Genomic DNA, 23136 nt, shown 5'->3' on the forward strand with positions numbered 1-23136 from the left:
TAGTGCTCCTTTTGATGCAAGTGGCAACAAAAGCCTGAGAGAGAAGGCGTGGCATTAAGAATGGTAGACTTCTGGGTTTGTACGCTGCATGCTGCCTGTCTCTCAGCTCTTTACTCGTGGGGTGGGTCTGGACCCTCGTTATACAGTGACAGGAAGACTGCCAGCCTCCTATCTTCCTGGGTAGGAAAGGGCAGGAGTGCTTCCTGGTGGCTCATTCAGTTGTCCAGCTCACAGTCACCCTGACTGGACCAAAGTGAAAACACCCCTTTGGGAAAGGGAGCAGGTGGGGATCGCAGTGGCCAGTGGTCTGCTGCACTTCCTGGTCTGGCTGAACAGGAACAGCAGGTTTTCCCTGCTCTGGCAGTGGGCCAGTTCCCTGGTCCGCCTTGGGGCAGCCACAAGTTCTGCTCAGAGTAGCTTGCTCTTGTCCATTTTCCCCACAACACTGAGGAGGAGCCCGCCTGGGAGCTGGACTTCCCCAGTAGCCCTTTTTCTGGTGGCATAGATTTGGGGACCCAGGGATGACTTTGGCGCTGAGCATTTATAAGTTCTTATGTCTGATAAATTCGGGATTTCTCTGGCAATACAATTCATTTAAAATTTTTGCAGGCTTTAATTCTGTTTTCATTGGCCAAACTCCCTCGGCTGGTAACTAAAACCGTGGACTTTGGATGCAGATAGAACTGGCTCAGGAATTTTGGTCTCTCAGCAGTGGGCTGTTAGCCCATCTCCTGAGCCTTCAGAGTAGCACTACCCTCTGGGGCTTTGCTTCCAGGCAGTAAAAACCCGTGGCCTGAGTTGGGGAGGACTATTTGCTTCTGAGGAGCCCTGGACTGTATTCTAGCTGCATCAGTGTGGTCTGGCCACCATCCTGTGTGTCTGGCAGAGGGAATAAGTGGCGGTATTTGGGAGGGGCCTGAAGAAGAGAGCTGCTTACAGATCCTTAGTACAGCAGCGTCCCCTACTTTTTTGCACTAACTTTAGTTTGGGGAAGCTAATTTTGCTTTTCCACCTCCACAAGACTCCTGGTCACCAGGCTTTCAACTGTTGCAAGCCACACACAAAAAAATTTCTCTTAGCAGAAATATGTTTTCATCCGGCTCTACTTTCAATGGATAAATTAAAGCCTACGCTTGTCTATTTCTTGTAAAGATCTTACTGAAGACTGAAAGAAGTTGACAATTTACTTTAGAGTCCTAAAAATTCTCTTAAGTCCTCTAATAGTGCATCCTGATAGACACACAATGTGGTTTTAAGGTACAAGAGGCATCCATTTTGTTGTCACATGACAAAGCAGACCAACTTCCCAGCTGTCCTCCATCCCCAGCTCAGCCAGTCCACATTTTGGGGTCCTTCACAACCTTACTTCTTTAATTTTCTTAAATACTTTTTAAAGTTTATTTATTTATTTTGGGAGAGAACATGAGCAAGGGAGGAGCAGAGAGAGAGAGAGAGAGAGAGAGAGAGAGAATCCCAAGCAGGCTCCGCACTGTCAGCACAGAGCCAGATGTGGGGCTCAAACCCACAACCTGTGAGATCATGACCTAAGCTGAAATCAAGAGTTGGACGCTTAACCGACTGAGTCACCCCGGGTCCTGAAACAACCTTACTTCTTTTGTAAATTTCCATAATAGGACTCTCTTCCCCCTTTGTTGGGGGCAGGAGGAGAGCATCCCAAGTAACAGAAAACAAATCAAACTAACTTAGGGAAGGAAAGAAGGCATTAGGGGATTTACTGACACACATTAGTTAAAAGTCCAGGTTAAATTTTAGATTTGACTTCAGAAATGCCTGAATAGTATTATCATGACTCAGTTTCTCTGTATCCAAGTTCTTCCACTCTTTTGTCGTCTCGGATTTTCCTTGATGAACACTGCCAACTCAGGATCTCCCTTGTGCAACATCAGGCAAAGCAAGTGTGTTTGCCAGTGGTGCATACAAGATTCACTACGATTGGACCAGCCTAGGCCAAGTGCTGGTTCTTGGAGTCACTGCCGCTGGGCAGCTGTCCCAGGGGCCTCAGTGCTTTCATTGGCTGGGGTCAAGTATTTCATCCCTGTAGCTGGGGTGGGGCCCTACACAGATATGCTATTAAAAGGGGGTGGGGCAGAGGAGGGTGTATTTACTGAAAATTGAAACTTGATGTCAAAACAAGGAGAAAAAAAGACTGTAGGGAGGCCAACAAAAGTCTACTACAATGATCTTTAAGGTGATAGACACTGAACTAGACGCTGCAGTTAAAGTTTTTAAAAAGAATGATATATGTGGTGTCTCAGTGAGTTTCTGGTAATATCTTCTGGCCTGTAAATATGGTACTTAATTCCATCATTGGGTAAATGGATGAAATACATTTTAAGGAACTTTCCTACATGAGATTTTATGAATTATGCTTCTTGGAAAACAAAATGGAAAAGACAGTTTGTTCATTAGCTTAGGTAATTATTTTATCTATATAGAATTTTTAATATTGTGACAGCTTTATGTAGAATTCTGAAAACTCAATTCAGTGCTGGAGAACAAACTGAGGGTTACTGGAGGGGGTGTGGGGGGGGGGGATGGGCTAAATGGGTAAGGGGCACTAAGGAATCTAGTCCTGAAATCATTGTTGCACTATATGTTAACTAATTTGGATGTAAATTAAAAAAAAATAAAAATAAAATTAAAAAAATACCTCAGTTCAATGCTTTCTTTAACATTGTATGTAATTCCCCTAAAACAATATCTGAATATAGAAGAATTAGTATACTGATGAACAGCACCTTCTGTTTTGGGTGTATGGTAGTCTCACTAAAGATGTAATTCTTGATATATGCTGAATTTTAGTTTTTGCCCATGTCACTGTGAAATTGTAATGTGTATATGGGTTAAAAATTGAACCTTCCTTTTTATTGATTGGAGCTGCATTGCCTAATCCATACAAACAGAACTGAAACTTTTCTTTATTTGACTTTCTTTTGAACTGTGGCTAATCCCTGCAGAGAGTCTCCACAATAGTTAAAAGCACATTTATTTTCCTCCCATCTTATGCAATATTGTTGTTATTACATTTTGATTTTCTTCAGAAGTCTTCTTTAATCTCTGCCAAAATACAGTCCAGCTGAGTTTTCTTATGGCTTAATGTAGGAACATGGAAATCCACAGGAAATTTGGATGACCCTTTCTCCAATATTATAAGGGTTTATAAAGTTTTATACTGTGTATGAAAATTAAAAGGAATTCATGAGATCAGAATGCTTAAAGCTATACAAATAAATGCAAATCTATGAGAAATTACCTTGCCTTTTATTAACAATATTAAAAAAAAAAACAAAAAAACAACAACACAAGTGCAGTAAAATCCAAGGGTAAGTTTCTTGGTAGAAAACTGCTGTTGGAGAGGGTGACTTGATGACTCAGTTAATGGCATATAATGAACTCTTTTTCACCTCCGTGTGCCAAGTGATGTATTAGGTGCAAAGAAGAATTAATAAGAAAGTCGAGTTTTCTTTATTTGGGGTTAAGGGGCAGGAGGGAGGAATTGTTAGGTCTTGCCCCTCAAAATATATTATTTGTTGAATTAGTAGATTCGTGTTGGGTGGAGTTTGATTTCTGTCATTGTAAGGGTGTAGAACAACTTCCCTTGAGATGGAGTCCCTTTTAGTCTATGTGACCTAGTCAGATTCAGGGGTTTTATCAATTTATGCAATTGAGATAAAACTCAGCCTGTCATTAGCCTGCCTCATCCATTATTCCAGGACTGATGTTTGTTCATTTCCTTGTTTGTTTCTGTGTTCATTCATTCCTGCCGCACCTTATCCTAGAAGGATCTGAGATGCCTCATACAAACTACACATATGTGACCCACATGCAACCAGCTTTGTTTTGGTCCACTCTGAGCATTAAGTCACATTCAAATAAATAAGTACAGTAGACAAAATAATTGAAAATAAATCAAATGTTTACTTTACCTCTCAGGAAACTTCCAAGAGGGAGTAAATGCATTATATATGATGGAACTGTTTTTTTTTTTTTTGTTTTTTTTTAATGTTTACTTTTGAGAAAGAGCAGGAGAGGGGCAGAGAGAGAGAGGGAGACACAGAATCCGAAGCAGGATCCAGGCTCTGAACTGTCAGCACAGAGCCGGACACGGGGCTCAAAAAAACAGACCATGAGATCATGACCTGAGCCAAAGTCAGACACTTAACTGACTGAGCCACCCAGGTGCCCCTATAATAATGAAACAAACAAACAAAAAACCTCTTTCCCTATTTCTCTAACCTTTTACATGGCTGTCGGCTATTTCACCAAACTCTTTTCTTCTTGACCCTAAAGTACATGCTATTAGTTGTGTAGTTGACTTAGAACTACTTCCATGGTCAGTGTTACAAAGACACTCCTTTCTGGGGCTCCTCCCTGGCTAATTGGGAAGAATGTGCAACTCTTGATCCTGGGTTGGTGAGTTTGAGCTTCATGCTGGGTGTAGAGATCACTTAAAATAACCGAATGAATGAATGAATGAATGAATGAATGAATGAATGAATGAATACTGGGGCGCCTGGGTGGCTCAGTTGGTTAAGCATCTGACTTTGGCTCAGGTCATGATCTCACGGTTCGTGGGTTTGAGCCCCGCGTTGGGCTCTGTGCTGACGGCTCAGGGCCTGGAGCCTGCTTTGGATTCTGTGTCTCCCTCTCTGTCTGCTCCTCTCTCTCTCTCTCTCTCAAAATAAATAAACATTATAAATAAATAAATAAATAAATAAATAAATAAATAAATAGGACTCCTTCCCATAGTTTTCCCTACTCATGAGTATAGCACATACTGGTTCCCCAGGTGTCAAAACCCTTCCTCACCCTTAAGTCTAAAATTATGTAGGACCTCACAGCCTACATAAAAGGAACACTAAAAAGATGTGGATGTCTGTTATTAACATTCATAAAGGCAGTTTATTACAGCGAAAGTACTGAGGGAGGGCATGATGCCAGCATATGACTCAGTAAAAGATACTTTGCAGTGGGCCAGCACAGTGTGGTCTAAGACTACAGCTCTCTGATGATCTGAATTGACCCAAGAATAAAACTTTATGCTGTCTGGAGCAAAACATACAAACGTTGACCTTAGGGACCAAAGCAGTGATGTAAATGAGTGGATAGGTGATCATCACCAGGCTCCCGTGCCAGTGCACTGTAGGGAAGGAAGGCTGGTGCAAGGAGACAGCACATGCCTTTTCCAAGGAGGGAAGCTACTATTGCTCTGCTCCAATTTTGCCATGTGGAGCCCCAGAGATGTGCTGTTATGTCTGCTAATTCTTCAAGATGAGCCTGAAATCCAGATTTTTATGTGAAATGTCCCCATTTTGAATGCTCATCATTTAGCCAGTTGGAGTCTTAAAAAGTGTTTGTGAGCCAAGCAGAACATGCCAACAGGCTGAGTCATCCATCTCTGCTCAGAGAAAAGGGTAGCCTGCATGTTTTTTGTACAAGGCTGTCAGTCTCACTTTCATCTTCTCTGATGTGCTCAACATTGGTCCTCAATTGGCACATCAAGATTGGCAAAGTCTAGAGTCTGGCGTTCTCTGATTCTCAACATCAACTAGGTATCCAACTGTTTAACTCAATTCTGACACTAACTTCCCTGAGTTAGTGTCTGACTCCACTGGTTTGAGGTCTCAGTCCCTCAAGACTGCCCTCACTTTACATGCCATTCATAAGTCCTGAATCCCCAGTCAACCCCTACTTCTGACCAACTTGGCTACAAATTTGGGAGTTCCCATGATCCCTCCTCAGGTTTGACAATTCACTAGGACAACTCACCGAACTCAGGAAAACGCTTTGTTTACATTTACCAGTTTATTAAAAAGGGTATAACATAGAAACTGCCCAATGGAGGAGAATGCATAGGGCAAGGTGTGGGAGTAGATGGTACAGAGCTTCCCTGCTCTCTCTGGGAGTGCCAGCCTCCTAGCATCTCAGCGTGTTCATCAAACCAAGCTCTCCAACTCCTCATCGAAAGGTTTTTACAGAAGTTTCATTGTATAGACACGATTGATTACATTATTGGCCTGGGTGATTGAACTCAATCTCCAGCCCTTCTCTCCTCCCCAGAAGGCTGGAGGTGGGGCTGAAATGTCCACCCTTCCAATCGTGGTGACCAGCCCCTATCCTATCTTAGTTCCCCACACAAACAGAAGGAATCCTTTATTAACATACAAAAGATACTCTTAGCTCGGAGATTCTAAGTCTTTTAGGAGTTCAGTGCTAGACCAGAGAGGGACAAAGACCAAGCATTTATTTGTTATTACAACACAGGTGTTCTTTTTGGATGATTAAGAGCAGACTGGTATATTTAGATATGACCACTAGTTGAGCTTTTTGAAAAGCCCAACCAAGACTACCATGTAGTTTAGAAGGTTATCGCCCCAGATTGGCCCTCAGAAAAATGACACAAGGCCAAGATTTTTCTTTAAAAATCCATTTTCGGTTTGCCCTTACATGTTGAATGAATAACCTCAAAGTTCAACACTAATTTTAGAAGGGAAACATTTCAAAGTAGGTATTACTAGTCTTCCACCCCCTGAATCCTATTTTTGAACAATGTCATTTCCCAAGGATATGGAAAGTTTACACCAATCAGAAAAAATATTTCAAAGAAATTGAATGGGCATATTGAATGAAAACCAACTAAACTGAAAGCATCTGCCAAAATAAGTTTTCAGATTTTTTACCTGATTTACATTATTCTTTCTGAAATTACCTATAATGACAGGAAGTGTTATGAGGCCACCTCTAATTTATAACGTTGAAATAGCATTATCATAAGAGAGTAAGTATATGTGTGTGTCTAAAATTATTCAGAGGCAGTTGAAAATTATTAGAATATATTTTAAAAGTTGGAAGGAGGGTGAGAAGTCGAGTTAGAGCATATTCTAATTTTATGCCACTCAAAATCGTTTTCTTTAACGAGACATTTCTGCTGATCATAAATGTTATGTTTCACTCATGAGGCTTTTTGGAAAGCATTAGTTTTTATACTAAAATGATTATTTTTAGGACTGTATTTTTTAGTTTTTCTTTTCCTCCGTGTTTCTATAGTTTAAGCAGTTAGCAGGGAGTTAGGTTAAAATCTGAGAACAAAACCCCTGTTATCACTGTATTTCTGCTTGGAAAACTTCAAGTAGCTCTGCTTTAATTAATTGCTTGTTTTGATGAAATAGCTTCAAGAAATCAAAATTTTTCTGTTTTTCTAGAGGAATCGTGTCCTTGAAATATATTGCTGCTATGCTGAAATTTCAGTATGTCGTTGAAATAATATCCCAGTGCCATCACTGGGGAGTCTGACCATATGATTTGTTTTGAGTAAAAATATACATATATTTTTAAAAATATTGACTTAAAAAGGTTTCTGGGCACACTAAGAAGTTCCAATAAAAGAAGAAGATATTTGGAAGACTTCTTCAGCTTTGTAGGTGATTATAAACAGTGAAAGGCTGATTTCAGTAATGATTGAAGTGATCAGATATGAAAATCGGATTTAACCCTTTAGAAATCCTGCCTGTTAAAATTTTCCTTCCAATATCCCTATCTCCAAGAGGCTGTTTTGAGGTCACCCAACATAAAATGAAAGCTCATGTCTGTGATATTTCCATTGCACCTTGAGGTTTCAGCAGTCTTGAGTAAACTTTTTGGTTTTGCTTTAGAAATCCATGTTTATTAACCACTCATTGCCAGCTGTGAACTTTTCTTAGATCTACTAATGATTTGGACGTGGGATATAATGATGAGTTTACAATAATTCATATTACAAATGTGAATTTAGTCAGTGAGGTAGACTTGAGTGATCACCACCAAAGATAGCCAGGGCCTAATGCCTGGATTTGTGAGTGTCACCTTGCATAGCAACAGAGACCTTGAAGATAATGAAAAAGTTAAAGATTTTAAGATAGGAGGATTATCCTGGATTATCTGGGTGGGCTTTGAAATGCAGTCTCAGTGTCCACTTAAGAAAGAGGCAGAGGGAGATTTGACTACAGAGCAGGCAGTGGTGATATTCAGTAAGCCAGAGACTGTGCTGCTGACTTTTGAAGCTGGAGGAAGGAGCCACAAGGAATGTAGCTTCCAGAAGCTGGAAGAGGCAGGGAAAGTGCCTTTGTGGGGAATGCAGTCCTATAGCTGATTTTGGACTTCTGACCTCCAGAGCTGTCAGAATAAATGTGTGCTATTTTAAGCCCTTGAGGTTGTGGTAATTTGTTAGAGCAGACATAGGGAACTAATGCAGCCAGTTAGTTTAACCAAATTAAGTTAAATAAAGCATATATAATACCACTGTAAAGCAAAAGAAATTTAAAAATGTATGCTTTGTCACTTCTTTATTTTGAGAGGGTGTGCATGTGCACGTGTAAGCAGAAGAAGGGCAGAGAGAGAGGGAGAGGTAATACCAAGCAAGCTCCGAGTGAAGCCCTACATGAGGCGGCTTGACATGGGTCTCAAACTCATGAACCGTGTAATTATAATCTGAGCTGAAATCAAGTCGACACTTAACCGGCGGAGCCACCCAGGCGCCCCTATATTTTGTCACTTAACATTTCTATTTGCAGGTTTGGGTGCAGTTCTTTGTTGCTGTATTTATCAGCTTATTCTTGATTGATAAGCAGTAAAATCCCTGAGACTTAAATACCATATTTACAGGACTTTGCTGATTATTCTTCGCACCACACAGTTATCACCTGAAGCATGTTCCCATTTCTGCTCCCCTTCCTCAGTTTATAGCCGAGTTATATATTACCGTTGTCAGTGCCACTGATTTCCCTGTAACTTTTTCAGGCTGTGACTCAGCATCCTGACTCTTAGAAAAAGGAACTAGACTCCCACACGGCAATCTATATATGCAACAAAAGCCTGTCTTGTTTCATAAACACAAGGCAAACATTCTACACAGTAAACATTCATTTTGTGGCAGTGCCATTGTCATCCCGGTACTGAGAGGGGGCGTATAAGGTTCTCTGAATGTCCCTTAAGAACCCACCCTAAGTCTCCTCTGAAAGTGTGACAATTTGCATCCATTCCTGGCACCTGCACTTTGATTAGCAGAGTCCCCGAAGATCTCCTGATCCCATCTTGTTTTAATAGCCCAAAGAGGGGCGCCTGGGTGGTGCAGTCGGTTAAGCGTCCGACTTCAGCCAGGTCACGATCTTGCGGTCTGTGAGTTCGAGCCCCGCGTCGGGCTCTGGGCTGATGGCTCAGAGCCTGGAGCCTGTTTCCGATTCTGTGTCTCCCTCTCTCTCTGCCCCTCCCCCGTTCATGCTCTGTCTCTCTCTGTCCCAAAAATAAATAAACGTTGAAAAAAAAAATAGCCCAAAGAAATCCTAGAAAGGGTAACTTTTGTGGTCTGTCCCTGATTGGCATTCTATTTATGAATCTTTATTAGAATGCGTTTCTTTTTTGATGCCAAGAAAAATTCCATTATGTGGATATGTGTTCACCTGTAACGATATATCTCTAGTTATTGAACGCAGAGTTGAAGGATCTCTTTTTCTAACTGTATTGGTTTTTCCAACCAGAATATTTCCACTTTAACTGATGAATTTTCTTGGGGGGGGGGGAATCTCATTGGCAAAATTAGACAAAGTGAGGAAAAAGAATGTTTATCTCAAAGGGTGGCACTAGAATTAGGTACATCTACATATTTTTCCGGTGATTACCCCTAAGCTTTTTGGTTTTATTTGATCATAATTCTAAGAGAGAACTTTCATTAAGTGAGTGCTTTTGTTTGTTTGTTTGTTTGTTTGTTTTTTAACTGTCTTCCCCCTCTGACTTTAAGTTGGATATTATTTGGCATATATCACAGTTGGAAATTTGCAGTGGAAAGTGAAAACTGACCTTCCTTTTATGAAAACACATTCAATTTAATCATCTCAAAAAACCATCTGAGGCCATTCTTTCCCTCTCCCCCTTCCTTCCTTCCTTCCTTCCTTCCTTCCTTCCTTCCTTCCTTCCTTCCTCCTTCCCTCCCTCCCTCCCTCCCTCCCTCCCCCTTTCTTCCTTTCCTTTCCTTTCCTTTCCTTTCCTTTCCTTTCCTTTCCTTTCCTTTCCCTTTCTTTCTTTTTTTCTTTCTTTCTTTTCTTTCTTTCTTTCCTTTTATTTATTTTTGAGAGAGAGAGCATGAGCAGGGCAGGGGCAGAGAGAGAGAGAGAGAGAGAGAGAGAGAGAGAGAGAATCCCAAGCAGGCTTTGCCCTGTCAGTGTGGAGCCCAACGTAGGGGCTCAAAACCACAAAACTACAAACTGTGAGACCATGACCTGAGACAAAATCAAGAGTAGGACACTTAACCAACTTGAACCACTCAGCCACCCCCATGGACTTCTTTCAATAAATATGTACAGTACTGTAAGTGTATTTTCTCTTCCTTATGATTTCCTTAATAACATTTTCTTTTCTCTATTGTAAGAATACAGTATATAATACATATAAAATATAAAATATGTTAATTGACTGTTTATGTTATCAGGCTTCCAGTCAATAGTAGGCTATTAACAGTTAGGTTTTGGGGGATTGAAAAGTTGTATGTGGATTTTTGGCTGTGTGGGGGTCAGTGGCCCTAACCCTTGTGTTGTCAAGGGTCAACTGTATTTTGGAGGGTGGGCAAAATGGGTGAAAGTGGTACAGACTTCCAGTCATAAAATAAATAAATCCTGGGATGTAATCTACAGTATGGTAGCTATAGTTAATAGTACTGTATTGCATATTTGAAAGTTAAGAGAGTACATCTTAAAAGTTCTAATCACAAGAAAAAATTTTGTAATGATGTGACAGATGTTACATCAATGAGGTGACAGATGTTAACTAGACTTATTGTGGTGATCATTTCACAGCATATACTAATATCGAATCATTATGTTGTTCACCTGAAACTAATATGTTTATGTCAATTGTATCTGGAAAAAAAAAATAGGCAGGGCAGTCCCATTTGGTTTTGGAGGTCAGAACTTGGACCTGACCTGCTTGAATACTTCTAATGATGGGGAACACTACTTTATGAAGCAGCCAGTTCCATTATTGGATTGCTTGGTTAGAAAGTTATACTGAATTAACCTTTATTCCTGTATGGCTTCCTTTTCTTCATTAATTCTCTGGAGTTCACACACCAAATCTCATTCCCTCTTAAGCTGTAACTGAATGAAATGAGACACTAAGGTGTGTGCTCAAAGAAAATAAAACCAAAACAAAACAAAATTTTTTTTTAAAAAAGCAAAAAGACAACTATACTGCCCTTATGGTTTTTTTGAACCTTTTTTTTTTTAATATTCTTTTTATGTGAATGGTTCATATACAGTGATTTCACATATCAGTGGTTCTAACTTGGCCTCTGGACTTTCCCAGGATGGAAGCTGCAGTGGAAGGAAAATGGACTCAGGTGTGAGGGAGCACAGAGGAGTGCAGAGTCTTGGGAAGGTTCAGCTTAGATTTAAAAGGATTTTTTATTTTAAATATTTATTTCTTTTTGAGAGACGAGAGAGACAGAGCACGAGTGGGGTAGGGGCAGAGACAGAAGGAGACACAGAGTCCAAAGCAGGCTCCAGGCTCTGAGGTGTCAGCACAGAGCCCGACACGAGGCTCGAACTCACAAACTGAGATCGTGACCTGAGTCGAAGTCGGACGCTTAACCGACTGAGCCACCCAGACGCCCCTAAAAGATTTTTTTAACCTCAAAACTGCTTGAGCACATTTCTTAATCTCAGCTAAATGTAAACTGTAGGAGTCAGACCAAAGCTTGAAAATCATGTCATCAGCCTCTTGCTTTTGTTTTCCTTTAGAAGAGTGCTAGAGGGTTTATCATATTTTCAAAGAAGGTCATAGCAGATTACATGGAGAGCCAAGCCCAGAATTGAAATCTTTCCTTCCTGCAAGCATGTTCTCGGCCCACCAGATTGCCAGGCACTTCTCCCTCAAATGGTTCGTAGAATTTCCAAAACCCAGTGAATTTTATTTTGAAGTCAAGATATACGTAGGTGCCTTAGCATTGTAGGAGTGGACTGGGGAGGCCCTGAGGTTATTGACTCACATCTGGCTTTGTGAATTCCTGCTTTACCAGTTAACTGTGCCCTGTGACCTTGGGAAATGGCCCTAAGTTTCCATAGCCTTCCTTTTCTTCTGTGTAACAGGGAGATAAGATTGCCTGCCTCGTTGGGCTTTTGTGAGGCTGGGATGATATTTATAAAGTACATAGCACGGTGTCTCGTTCATTAGTCAACTCAGTAGTAGTTTCTGTTAGAAAAACCTCTTTCAAACTTTCTGTAATAATCTTCTTAAAAAAGTAAAACTTGATTTTTAAAATTTGGCAGTATGGGTTAAACTATTCTTATCATAGGGAAGAGACTTCAAAAACTACTTCAAAAATATATTTTTCTGACTATTATACACAGTGTAAAATCCAAAAGGTACAAAACAGAACACAATGAAAAGTAATTTTTCTTACTCTCTTTCCCCCCAGCCACTAACTCTTGCCAGAAACTCACTTTACTGTTTTTTTTATGTGTACCCTTGTTGACATGCCCTATGCATATACTAAATGTCTAAATATTAAATGATATCTATCTTCGCTCTTTCCTTAGTCTCTTGCTAATAGGGCTGACTGTTGAATCAGTAGTTGTAAGTCAGTACTATCCAATACTTTCTGTAATGATAGAAATGTTCTATATGTTTATCACTCACTACAGTACCCACTAGTCTGTTAAGCTCTTGAAATGTGGCTCTTGCAACTAAAGAACTGAATCTTAAATTTTTATTTAATTTTAATTAAACTAATAATCACAAGTGGCTGGCTCATAGTTACCATATTGGACAATGCAGTGCTAGATATCTATGTCTATGGCACTTACCACAGAAGCACATGGACCTGGAACTGTGGAATTAGGGAAAGAGTCAGATAGAACTAATTTAATATTAATTAAAGAACTCTATAGTTTAATACACTTTAGTTAGTTATTTTTAAAGTTTATTTATTTTGAGAGGGAGAGAGCACTCACAAGAGAGAGAGCAAGGAAGCGAGAGAGTGTAGGGGAGAGAGAGAGACAGAGACAGAGAGAGTATCTTAAGCAGGCTCCACACTGTTAGCACAGAGCCCAAAATGGGGGCTTGAACACACGAATCGCGAAATCATGACCTGAGCTGAGACCAAGAGTCAGACGCTTAACCCACTGAGCCACCTGGGTGCCCCTATCGTTTAATACATTTTAAATTATATGTGGCTAATGTATTTTCTTTTCTTTTTTTTATTTTTCTTTTAATGTTTATTTTTGGTTTTGAGAGAGACAGAGAGAGAGAGAGAGAGAGAGAGAGAGAGAGAGAGACAGAACATGAGTGGGGGAGTAGCAGAGAGAGAGGGAGACACAGCATCTGAAACAGGCTCCAGGCTCTGAGCTGTCAGCACAGAGCTCGACAGTGGGGCCTGAACCCATGAACCGTGAGATCATGACCTGAGCCGAATTCGGATGCCTAACTGACTGAGCCACTCAAGAGCCCCTGTATTTTGTTTTTAAATCAAGTGAGATTAATAAGGAGATGTGAGTTTACTTTTGACAACATGCTGCTAATTAAGAAGACTGTGAAATGGCATGTTCCTACTAGGAAAGCAGATCTCAACCAAATCAGAACATATTCAAGTTTGCTCATCCATTCAAGAAATACTTACTGAGCACCTAATGTGTACCATGGAGAGGCCCTGGGAGTTTGGCATTTTAACAAAACCTAGACACATCCCTGCCTTTGTGAAGCTTCCACTCTGGTGCTAAAGAAAGCCCTCTCTCATCATTCCATGCCTTTTTGTTTCATTCCACTGGATGTGGGCAAGCGACAGAGGAGCCCTGCAGAGACAAAGCAAGGAACTTGCTCAAGGCCCTGCCTCTGATTGTTGCCAGAACCCTGAGCTTACTTCCTTTAGTAAAGGAAAATGCTTCAGAGAAAACAGTTTTTTAATCCAGCTACTAAAAATGCTTTCTTTAGCAATATCACCTTGTTTATTTCTTAAGTCTGCTAACTCTGGGTTGGGTGCTAGCAGGGAAAAGTGAGGTGTGCATGTGCCCTACAGGTGCACACAATTTTAATAAAAAAAAAGCCAAGAGATTCCAGAATAAGTCCTTTAATATTCCTTTATGGTAGGGAAGGTACAAAGAAGAGCCCAGGGTCAAGACAGCGGAGCCATACTGCCTCATTCTTCTGCCCTCGGGGAAGGTGTGATTTCTCCAGCTTCTGGATTTGCTGTTATCTCTCCCAAACAGTGGTTGCTTCTTAGTGGTAACATTTCATTTAAGTTTTATTCTTTTTTACCTTTCTGGATTTTTAATATTTTTGAATATGAACAAGTATAATTTTTACAATAAAACAAAGAATATCTTGTCAAAAATAGTCCAGAGAGATGATGAAAACCTGAAATGATTTAGTGGCAGCAGAGATCAAGAAGAGAAGATGAATTTGAGAAGGAAAGATTTAGGAAACAGAATTGACAGGGCTTGGTTTTAGTAGTGGGAAGAGACTGAGTAGTAAAATTTGTTTTATGTGGGGCATCTGAGTGGCTCAGTCAGTTAACCATCTGACTTCAGCTCAGGTCATGATCTCACGGTTTGTGGGTTCAAGCCCTGCGTGGGGCTCTGTGCTGACAGCTCAGAGCCTGGTACCTGCTTCAGATTCTGTGTCTCCCTCTCTGTCTGCCCCTCCCCCACTCACGCTCTGTATCTCTCTCTCTCAAAAATAAACATTAAAAATTTTTTGTTTAATGTAATTATGATCTCTTTAAAGAAAGATAATTGCAGCATAACAAAATAAAAGTGGGGTTTTGGACTCATATTCAGAGCCATCAAATTTAAATATGTCTCATTGTTTACAGTCATTCATATGCTTAAGATGATTTGCCAAGTGCGGCTCCAGGGTGGCTCAGTGGGTTAGGTATCCAACTCTTGATCTCAGCTCAGGCCATGATCTCTTGGTTCCTGGGGTTGAAGCCCCACAGCAGCTCGGAGCCTGCTTCAGATTCTCTCTCTCTGCCCATACCCACCTTGCATGCATGCGCTCTCTCTCTCTCAAAATAAATAAATAAGCAAACATTTTTTTTAGAAACCCCACAAATCTTTAAAAAAATAAAAGATGATTTGCTAAGTATTTTTTTTGGTCCACAAAATGAATAACTGTACATTTGGTGTCATTAAAAAAAGCTTCGTTTATGTTCTTGTGTAACCTTCTGTTTTCAGTTTAATTTAGTGATAACAAAACCCTATTGTGAGCATGTCTTACCATGATAGGATATTGACCTGCAGAACAACAGAGAAGGCCTAAACAGGAACGTTGGAAGAGTATTAACTGTACCACAGACATCGGATGGCAGTTTTTCCCTCTTAGGCACGGGGTTAAAAATGTACTTCCATGCTTTGAAGAAAGAATTTACAGTGGGCTTCCCAAACTCACATCCGATTTCCAGTTATAAGATCAGAATGTTCTAACCATGTTGATAAACTCCAGAGAAATAAATTCTCATGAGTACTCTAGTCAAAACAAAAGATGTAGCTGATTGTAAAACTGGTGAAGTATTAAATTGTATTCTGTTTTCTGTTAAACAAGTTTGGTATTGCTGTTTCCTAGCATTTTTTCTTTAAACAATTACTTTTGGCTCTATGTGTTGACATTAATGGTCTGTGCAGAAAAGGGGCAAATGAATAAAACAGTGTATCCCATTTTGTTATTTCCACGTGTGAAAATCAGTCTCTAATGAGATGTCCCCAAAGAGTGCTGCTGTTCATCAAAACATGTGCCCTAGATCTGAGTGAGTTTAATTATCATGGGGACTGTGAAATGAGGACATTTACATCAACCTAAAGTGGAAAAATCCAGAAGAGGAACAAGCAACATATCTCAGGCTGTGTAGAATTAATTTTTAACACCTCTTTTCTCTCCTCCTGGAAGGAATGATTTTTGGAAGTGTCAGTAAGGTTCATCTCAAGCATGTTTTTGAGAAGCCAGTATATCAGAAGAAGATCAGCCCATTCATAGCCAGCTTTTTGGATACAGAGATCAGCTCTTTGCATAGACCTCCCTAAGCAAAGTGCTAATCTCTTCATGATGTCTAGGTTACTGCATACTAATTTCAGCCTCACATATAATAATCTTGATCGAGAGAGAAATTGTTTTATTAGGAACATTATCTGACTCAACATTGTGAAGAACTACTGGCTCTTACCAGAAAAAAAAAATTTAGAATCTGAAGTTAGAAAATAAAAACATGTCTACTGAATAGAACTCCTTTTTATGAATCTCCAGTTTGGTTTTGTTTGTGGTTTGTTTAACAAGTAAACATAAAAAGATAGCTAAACTAAGAGATGGGGAGTATGTGCATCTGTGATTTTTGCCCAACTGTCCTTTCTCCTAGGCCATATGCTTATTTATTAGCCAGCTAGAGTCTAAGGACATGACTGCTTGCTAAGTGTTCAATGAATTACAGCCTAGTTGAAATATTTTGTTGGAATATGAGAGTTTATCTCAAAAGCTGAATGTATTATGTATCTCACCATGCTTAGTTCTCATGTCATTATGTGATGATGTGAGGGGATATTTTACTATTACTGTTTGTTTATTTGTGTTGCATGTTGACACATATTCTCTCAATCAGACCCAATTAAATAGCGAGGCCTCAGTGAGGGACCTCTCCAAACTGTTAAATGGATTTGTTCGATGTCACAAAGCAAAGAAGCATAAAATCTAACCTTAGTCCCTGTATTATTCCTGCGGGTATTTCATTTTTCTCCCAAAACATTTCTTTATCCTTGCCCAACATTGAATTGTATAAGTGCTCCAGATAGCAAAGGAAATAGACCTGTATGTGTCAGAGATAGTGACTGTGTGTAAACAGAAAGGGAGCAAAAAGAGTCCTAATTAAAAATATTTACACTGGAGCAGACTGCCATGTATAGTAGAGGCCAGGACCCTTGTTCTTTATATTCTGGTAAGGTAAAAGCATTCTTCAGAAGGCCTGGTAAGTACAGAGTGACACATCAATTAATTACAGTGATACCTCAGTTGGAAAATATTTTGAGTTATTGGATCTCAGCAAATTATGATAAACTTCATCTCTTACACATCTTTGAGTTAGTAAGGAATTGAAAACATCAAATATGTTAACTAATGTATCAGTCAGCTCTGATATTAGTAATGATAATGATAACTATATATATTGTCATTATGGCATTTTCTGTCTCTGGAAATGCAGCTCTTTCTTCGGTACCACTAGCATCTATGTATAAAGGAAAAGAATTGCTTGGACCTGAGCCAGCTTGCCAAAGTTCTACATTCAGTGTGTGAATCAGTTATAAAGGATTTATTCTTACAGATGTGTTTGCCCATCAGTCCAAAGGTACCATTGAAAACCTGAAACTCTCTCTCTCTATTTATTTTTGTAATTAAAAAAAATTTTTTTAATGTTTATTTACTTTGGGGGGAAAGAGAGAGAGCATGAATTGGGGGAGGGTCAAAGAGAGAGGGAAACACAGAAGCCAAAGCAGGCTCCAGGCTCCAAGCTGTCAGCACAGAGCCCAACACAGGGCTCAGGCCCATGGACCCTGAGATCATGACCTGAGCCGAAGTCGGACGCTCAATCGACTGAGCCACCCAGGGGGCCCGTCTCTCTCTTTTTTTAATGTAACACTTCAAACATGGCAACTGTATATTTTGATTTAAAAACATGTTCAACATTTAGAATCTAGTCTTCCCCCAGGCCTGGAAGATTTCCTAATAATTTTCTGAGATGTAAGTACTGAGGATATAAGATTGAGGAAATACTCCAGGACTCCATGTAATAAGAATTTTTAAGTGATTAGAAAAGAAGACAGTAAGAGGAAAATGTGATTAACAGAAATATAAAGTGTTTTCTATATCAGTTAAGTAGTTTTTCAAAGCCCAACAGAATGAAACTAATATAATTTCTCCTAGAAAATCATTTCTTTCTTCAGTGTTTTTCCTTTTTTCCCTCATTCCTAGATTGAAAAAGAAAAAACAGGCCAAACAAAATGCAGAGACAGCCTCAGCTATTGCTACAAGGACCCACACTGGAAAAGAGGATGCAAAAGCAGTCATTTTAGAACAAGACAAATGCAACATTGCTGTGGAAGAGGAATATATTACTGATGAGAAAAAAAAGAGAAAAAATAATCAGTTAAAGGAGATCAGGCGTACAGAACTGAAGAGATATTATAGTACTGGTGAGTATTGATGGCAATCTGGTAGTCTTTTCATTTTATTTCATTATTTTATTTTATTTTTAAAATTTTAATGTTTATTTATTTTTGAAAGAGATGGAGACAGAATGCAAGTGGTTAGGGGCAGGGAGAGAGGGAGACACAGAATCTGAAGCAGCCTCCAGGCTCTGAGCTGTCAGCACAGAGCCCAACAGGGGGCTGAAACTCACGAGCTGTGAGATCACGACCTGAGCCGAAGTCGGACGCTCAACCAACTGAGCCACCCAGGCGCCCCAGTATTTTCATTTTAAAAGTCTGTCATAGTTTTTTTTTTTTTTTTAATTTTTTTTCAACGTTTTTATTTATTTTTGGGACAGAGAGAGACAGAGCATGAACGGGGGAGGGGCAGAGAGAGAGGGAGACACAGAATCGGAAACAGGCTCCAGGCTCTGAGCCATCAGCCCAGAGCCTGATGCGAGGCTCGAACTCACGGACCGCAAGATCGTGACCTGGCTGAAGTCGGACGCTTAACCGACTGCGCCACCCAGGCGCCCCTGTCATAGTTTTTAAAAGAATATTGATAGGGGCGCCTGGGTGGCTCAGTCGGTTGGGCATTCGACTTCAGCTCAGGTCATATTCTCGTGGTTCATGGTTTGAACCCCACATCTGGCTCTGTGCTGACAGCTCAGAGCCTGGAGCCTGCTTCGGATTCTATCTCTCTCTCTCCGCCCCTCCCCTGCTCACGCTCTGTCTCACTCTCTCTCTCTCAAAAATAAACATTAAAAAAAATTTTTTTAAAATAAAAGAATATTGACATATAACTTATGATTGTCATCCTAATAATAACAATAACAGTTTATTGTTAACTGTTAATAAATAACAGTTTATTGAGAGCTACAAGGTACCGTTCATCCTTGTTTTATATACATAATCTTGGGTAAAGGATGACAGTGGCATAATGTTGGTGTGTCTCATTTAACTTTGGGTTCCCAGCCTCCAGCACCTAGTGTGCCCTAATAAGTATCTATCTAATGGCTGGTCACTTACCTTGTATGGGAAATGCTTTTCTTAAGGTATATAAACATATCCTTAAATGTGTTGCTAGACATGCCTGTACTATGTGGCATCAGCTGGGCAGTAGAAAATGGTGGAGACGTGGTCTAGCATCCATCAGTTTAAAAAAAAAAAAAAGACCATGACTTAGTTTTAGTTGAGGGGATTTTTTTTTTTTTAAGTAACCTATGCCCAGTGTGGGGCTTGAATTCATGACCCCGAGATCAAGACTTGCATGCTTCACCAGCTGAGCCAAACAGGCACCTTTAGTTAAGGGGAATGTTAAAATGAGTCTGCAATATTATAGAGTTTCTCAGAATATTCATTGCATCTGAAACTGCGTCAACAAAAGTAGCATAGCCAGCGTAATGGAGGTGATAATCCCGCTTTACCGGGATCACCCATCTCACACATGCAGGCCTGGGGTATGTTCCGAAAAGAAAGGGAACTGAGAGCCAAAACTTGATGTGGCATACAGGTTACAGGGTAGTTAAGACTGCTAGGCTAAGAGAGAGAGACGATGGGGTCTCTGAGAACAGGGTGCATTACACTATATGAAATGTGCTCTTGTAGCAGAGACTTCTCCCAAGGGCCCCAAATTTGGTCACAATTAATGCCAAATTTTCTGGGAGGCATATCTTGTCTCCATCTTAATATAACTTTCTGGCTGTGCTCATCAAAGATATAAGGGGCTCCCTTTGCAGTGGTAATAAATGTGACTGGGCAGACATTTCTCCAACAGAGACAGATGAGGTATCTGCAGTGCAAAGTATGTGGTTTGTAGCAGGCCACATGTGATTCTATCATGTATTGATTATAATCTCATTATATCATGTATTACATAGCTTAATGGATGCTTTTAATCTCTAGCCATTTAGGATTTTATAAAAAGCACGTCACCTATTGAATAAACTTCTTCGTGACTAGTAGACTTCCCTTTTAAATTTAAAGTGTTGAGTATTATCCCTTATTTCCAAAAAGAGGAAGAGGATTAAGAGAAATTGCATTTCTCATCTTCTTTTACATATGACTCGTGCAAAATGGACACTTGAAAATGTGTGGCTTTAAATAGTTGTGCAGCTTAAATATTATCTTTTTTCATCTTTATTGTAAATGCAGTTGCTTAAGAAGTTTTTTCAAGCAGAGACATTTTGCTTTGTAGGGTTTCCCTGAAAGAGGCTGGTGGATTCCTATTGATTGAGGTTTCTTTTAGTCATGATGCTGTGCTGTGGATGCTGTGCTGGGACAGCTTTTAATGTGCTGCTCTCTGTTGCATGTGTAATCCTTTAAATCTGAAACAGTACCCTTCACTCTGCTCTTTACCTAACCAACTCTCACTTGACCACAAAATCACCTCAGGAAGCCCTACCTGTCCGTGGCCAGCTTAGACTCTTGTTCGGCACTCTTGTCATGGATTTATTTGTCTGATTTCCTATTTATAGGCTATCGTCACTTTGACCCTGTGTCATTAGCTTTGTGTAGTATCTGAGTTACAGGTGCTCTTTAAATTTGCATGGAGTGTATGAATTAATACATAGATGAATGTATACTGTTTCAGTTTGAGTTCATGAAAATTCTGGAAGGATATAGGTGGCAGTGCAATAGTTGGGTCAGAATTATTCTGTGCTTTTATTTGGTAGCAATAAGTAAAGAGATGCAATCATGGCTTTTCATTTTCTCTTAAGAATGGTAATGATAACTGGTTTGGAGGTTTGGGGCATTTCCCTAGGAGAATTCAGTGCTAACAGAAAACCACTAGATGGCCATTGAATTCCAGAGTTCTTTGTCCCTTTTCACATCAGTCTCTAGAAGACAAACACCCCTGTTGGCAGGTTTGCTTGATCTTATAGGGCTGACCTGGCATATTCCCTAGACTCCCATCCCTAGATGTTATTCTGTACCACTAGGTGGAGCAGTAGGTCTCAAATCAAGAGTAATCCCATTTCTACTTCTTCTGGTGGCTCTCGCCTGGGGAGAACAGACACTAAAATGGGTTCTTGTCAGCTACACTAAGGATTTGGACTTTTCTGTAATCAGTAGGGAGCTATTGGGGGAACTCCCCAATTGTGTGTTTTAAGATGATAAATCTGAGGACATTGGGTAGAAATGAGCCTGAAGGCAAGTAATACTGGCTAGAGACTGGGGCAGAGGGGAAAGGGCCCCTTGAGGAGATATTTTGCTCATAGAATCAGCAGTATTTGGTGATCATTCTAGTGTGTGAAGGAGAAAAAGAACAGAGTCCAGAACAGACAAACTGGAAAATTTACGAAGGAAAAAAGAATTCAGTGTGTTTGTGTTTGGAGATGTTTTTGAGGTACTAAGTGGATTTGTCTAGACGGGCCTAGATTTCAGGTGAAAAGCCTGTAATTTGCTACTCACAGGTGTAACATAACCCACACATGTCACAGAAGTTAACAGGGAACATACAGAATCAACACAAAAAGTTAATGGATGACAAATAATAAACAGAGTGGAAGGACCTATAAACAGTATGTTGATAATCGTTTTCTCTGAGTACAAAAGTTGCAAGAGAGTTTTGTTTTCTTAATTTTTTTTACATATTACACATTTTATATTTATTTTCAGTGTTAGTAATAAAATATAGAAACTGAATAATATAATAGAGTAAACCCAAGGGCTTTGCAAAAAGAACATTAGACAAATTTGAAGTTCTATAATCAATAAAGAAGGAAAATAGTAACTTTCTGTAGGTATCTCTACATTGCTAACATCTACCTAATAAGGAAGCATATTTTGACAAAATAATGTTTTTATTTGTTAAATTAGATTTATCTATGCCTCATGTGAGCCTTGGGTAACAATTCATTGCTATCCCCTGACAGTTACAAGAATGCAACAGTTAGATTCCTATAAAAGATGTTATGGAAAGATTGAGTCATTGTAGTTGCCCCATTGTAACAAATTGGTGCAATTCTAAAACTGTTTTGTTTCTCAGAGGGGAGTTGGAGAAGGAAGTGAATTAATTACATTGAGGCAGATGGTATCAGATAAATCTAGATCCAGTACCCAGTGTAGCACATGGCACAGGGTCAACATCCAAAAAAAATACTGCCCCAAAGCTTCTAGAATATATGAAGTCAACTCTTCTGTGCTTGCACTTATATTTGCTGATGCATGTGACTCTTTTTAAACTTATATTTATTTATGTGAACTCTTAAGGAATTGTTTGATAATCATGCATCTTATTAGATGTGTACATATGTATCTTTTGTCTGGTCCATATTACAGTATCAAAATATATTTGATGGCATGAATTATATCATTAAATTCTTCTATATTAAAGGAATACGTTATTCTTTAGTCTTAGGATAATGCACATCCTTGCTTCTGTGAAAGTGGAGATAGGAATGGGAATATTCAAAGTGGGTAATATCCTCAGTAGGAAAGTTATTTAACTGAAACACAGGTATGCAGATGTAAAATTTGAAAAAGATGGAGAAATTTTACAAATATGGGAGGCAAGCCTAAATTGGAATAAAGTATATTTTCGTAATTTTGTAGTGTTTTAGCATAAAAGTTTTAATTTTTAAAAATACTGCAGTGAAATAGATATTTTAAGAGAATTGAGAAGTTATTTTAGCAAAAAGAAAACACTTAAGTAAGACTATAGGCACTTTGTGATTGCATGGTCGAAGATTTATTCAGAGAGAACCTGCAGTGTTGAGAATCAATCTAGCTTTCAATAATAAACCTGTCATGTTTGTATTAATCATTCAAATCATAGTTTTTCCTCCTGAATTGAAAAGAAACTTAATAAGAATAAAATAATGAGTGAAACTTTCTACTTTTCCTTTTTAAATGTTTTTGGGTTTTGCTACAACATGAACATTAGCAATTGCTGAATTATTTCCCACAATTCAATCCTGACACATTT

General features: G+C 39.4%; 1 protein-coding gene across 9 annotated transcripts in view; it reads left to right on the top strand.

Annotated features, from left to right (window-relative positions):
- Positions 1-23136, top strand: part of NCOA7 (nuclear receptor coactivator 7) — a 163922-nt gene that overhangs the window by 59770 nt on the left and 81016 nt on the right. For all 9 annotated transcript variants that reach the window (XM_043592261.1, XM_043592257.1, XM_043592262.1 and 6 more), the window contains one exon: positions 17992-18212. In XM_043592261.1, the coding sequence (XP_043448196.1) occupies positions 17992-18212 (221 nt within the window). The remainder of the gene's footprint in view (positions 1-17991; positions 18213-23136) is intronic.

This window comes from Prionailurus bengalensis, chromosome B2, assembly GCF_016509475.1.
Source record: "Prionailurus bengalensis isolate Pbe53 chromosome B2, Fcat_Pben_1.1_paternal_pri, whole genome shotgun sequence".
NCBI classification, from domain to species: Eukaryota; Metazoa; Chordata; class Mammalia; order Carnivora; family Felidae; genus Prionailurus; species Prionailurus bengalensis.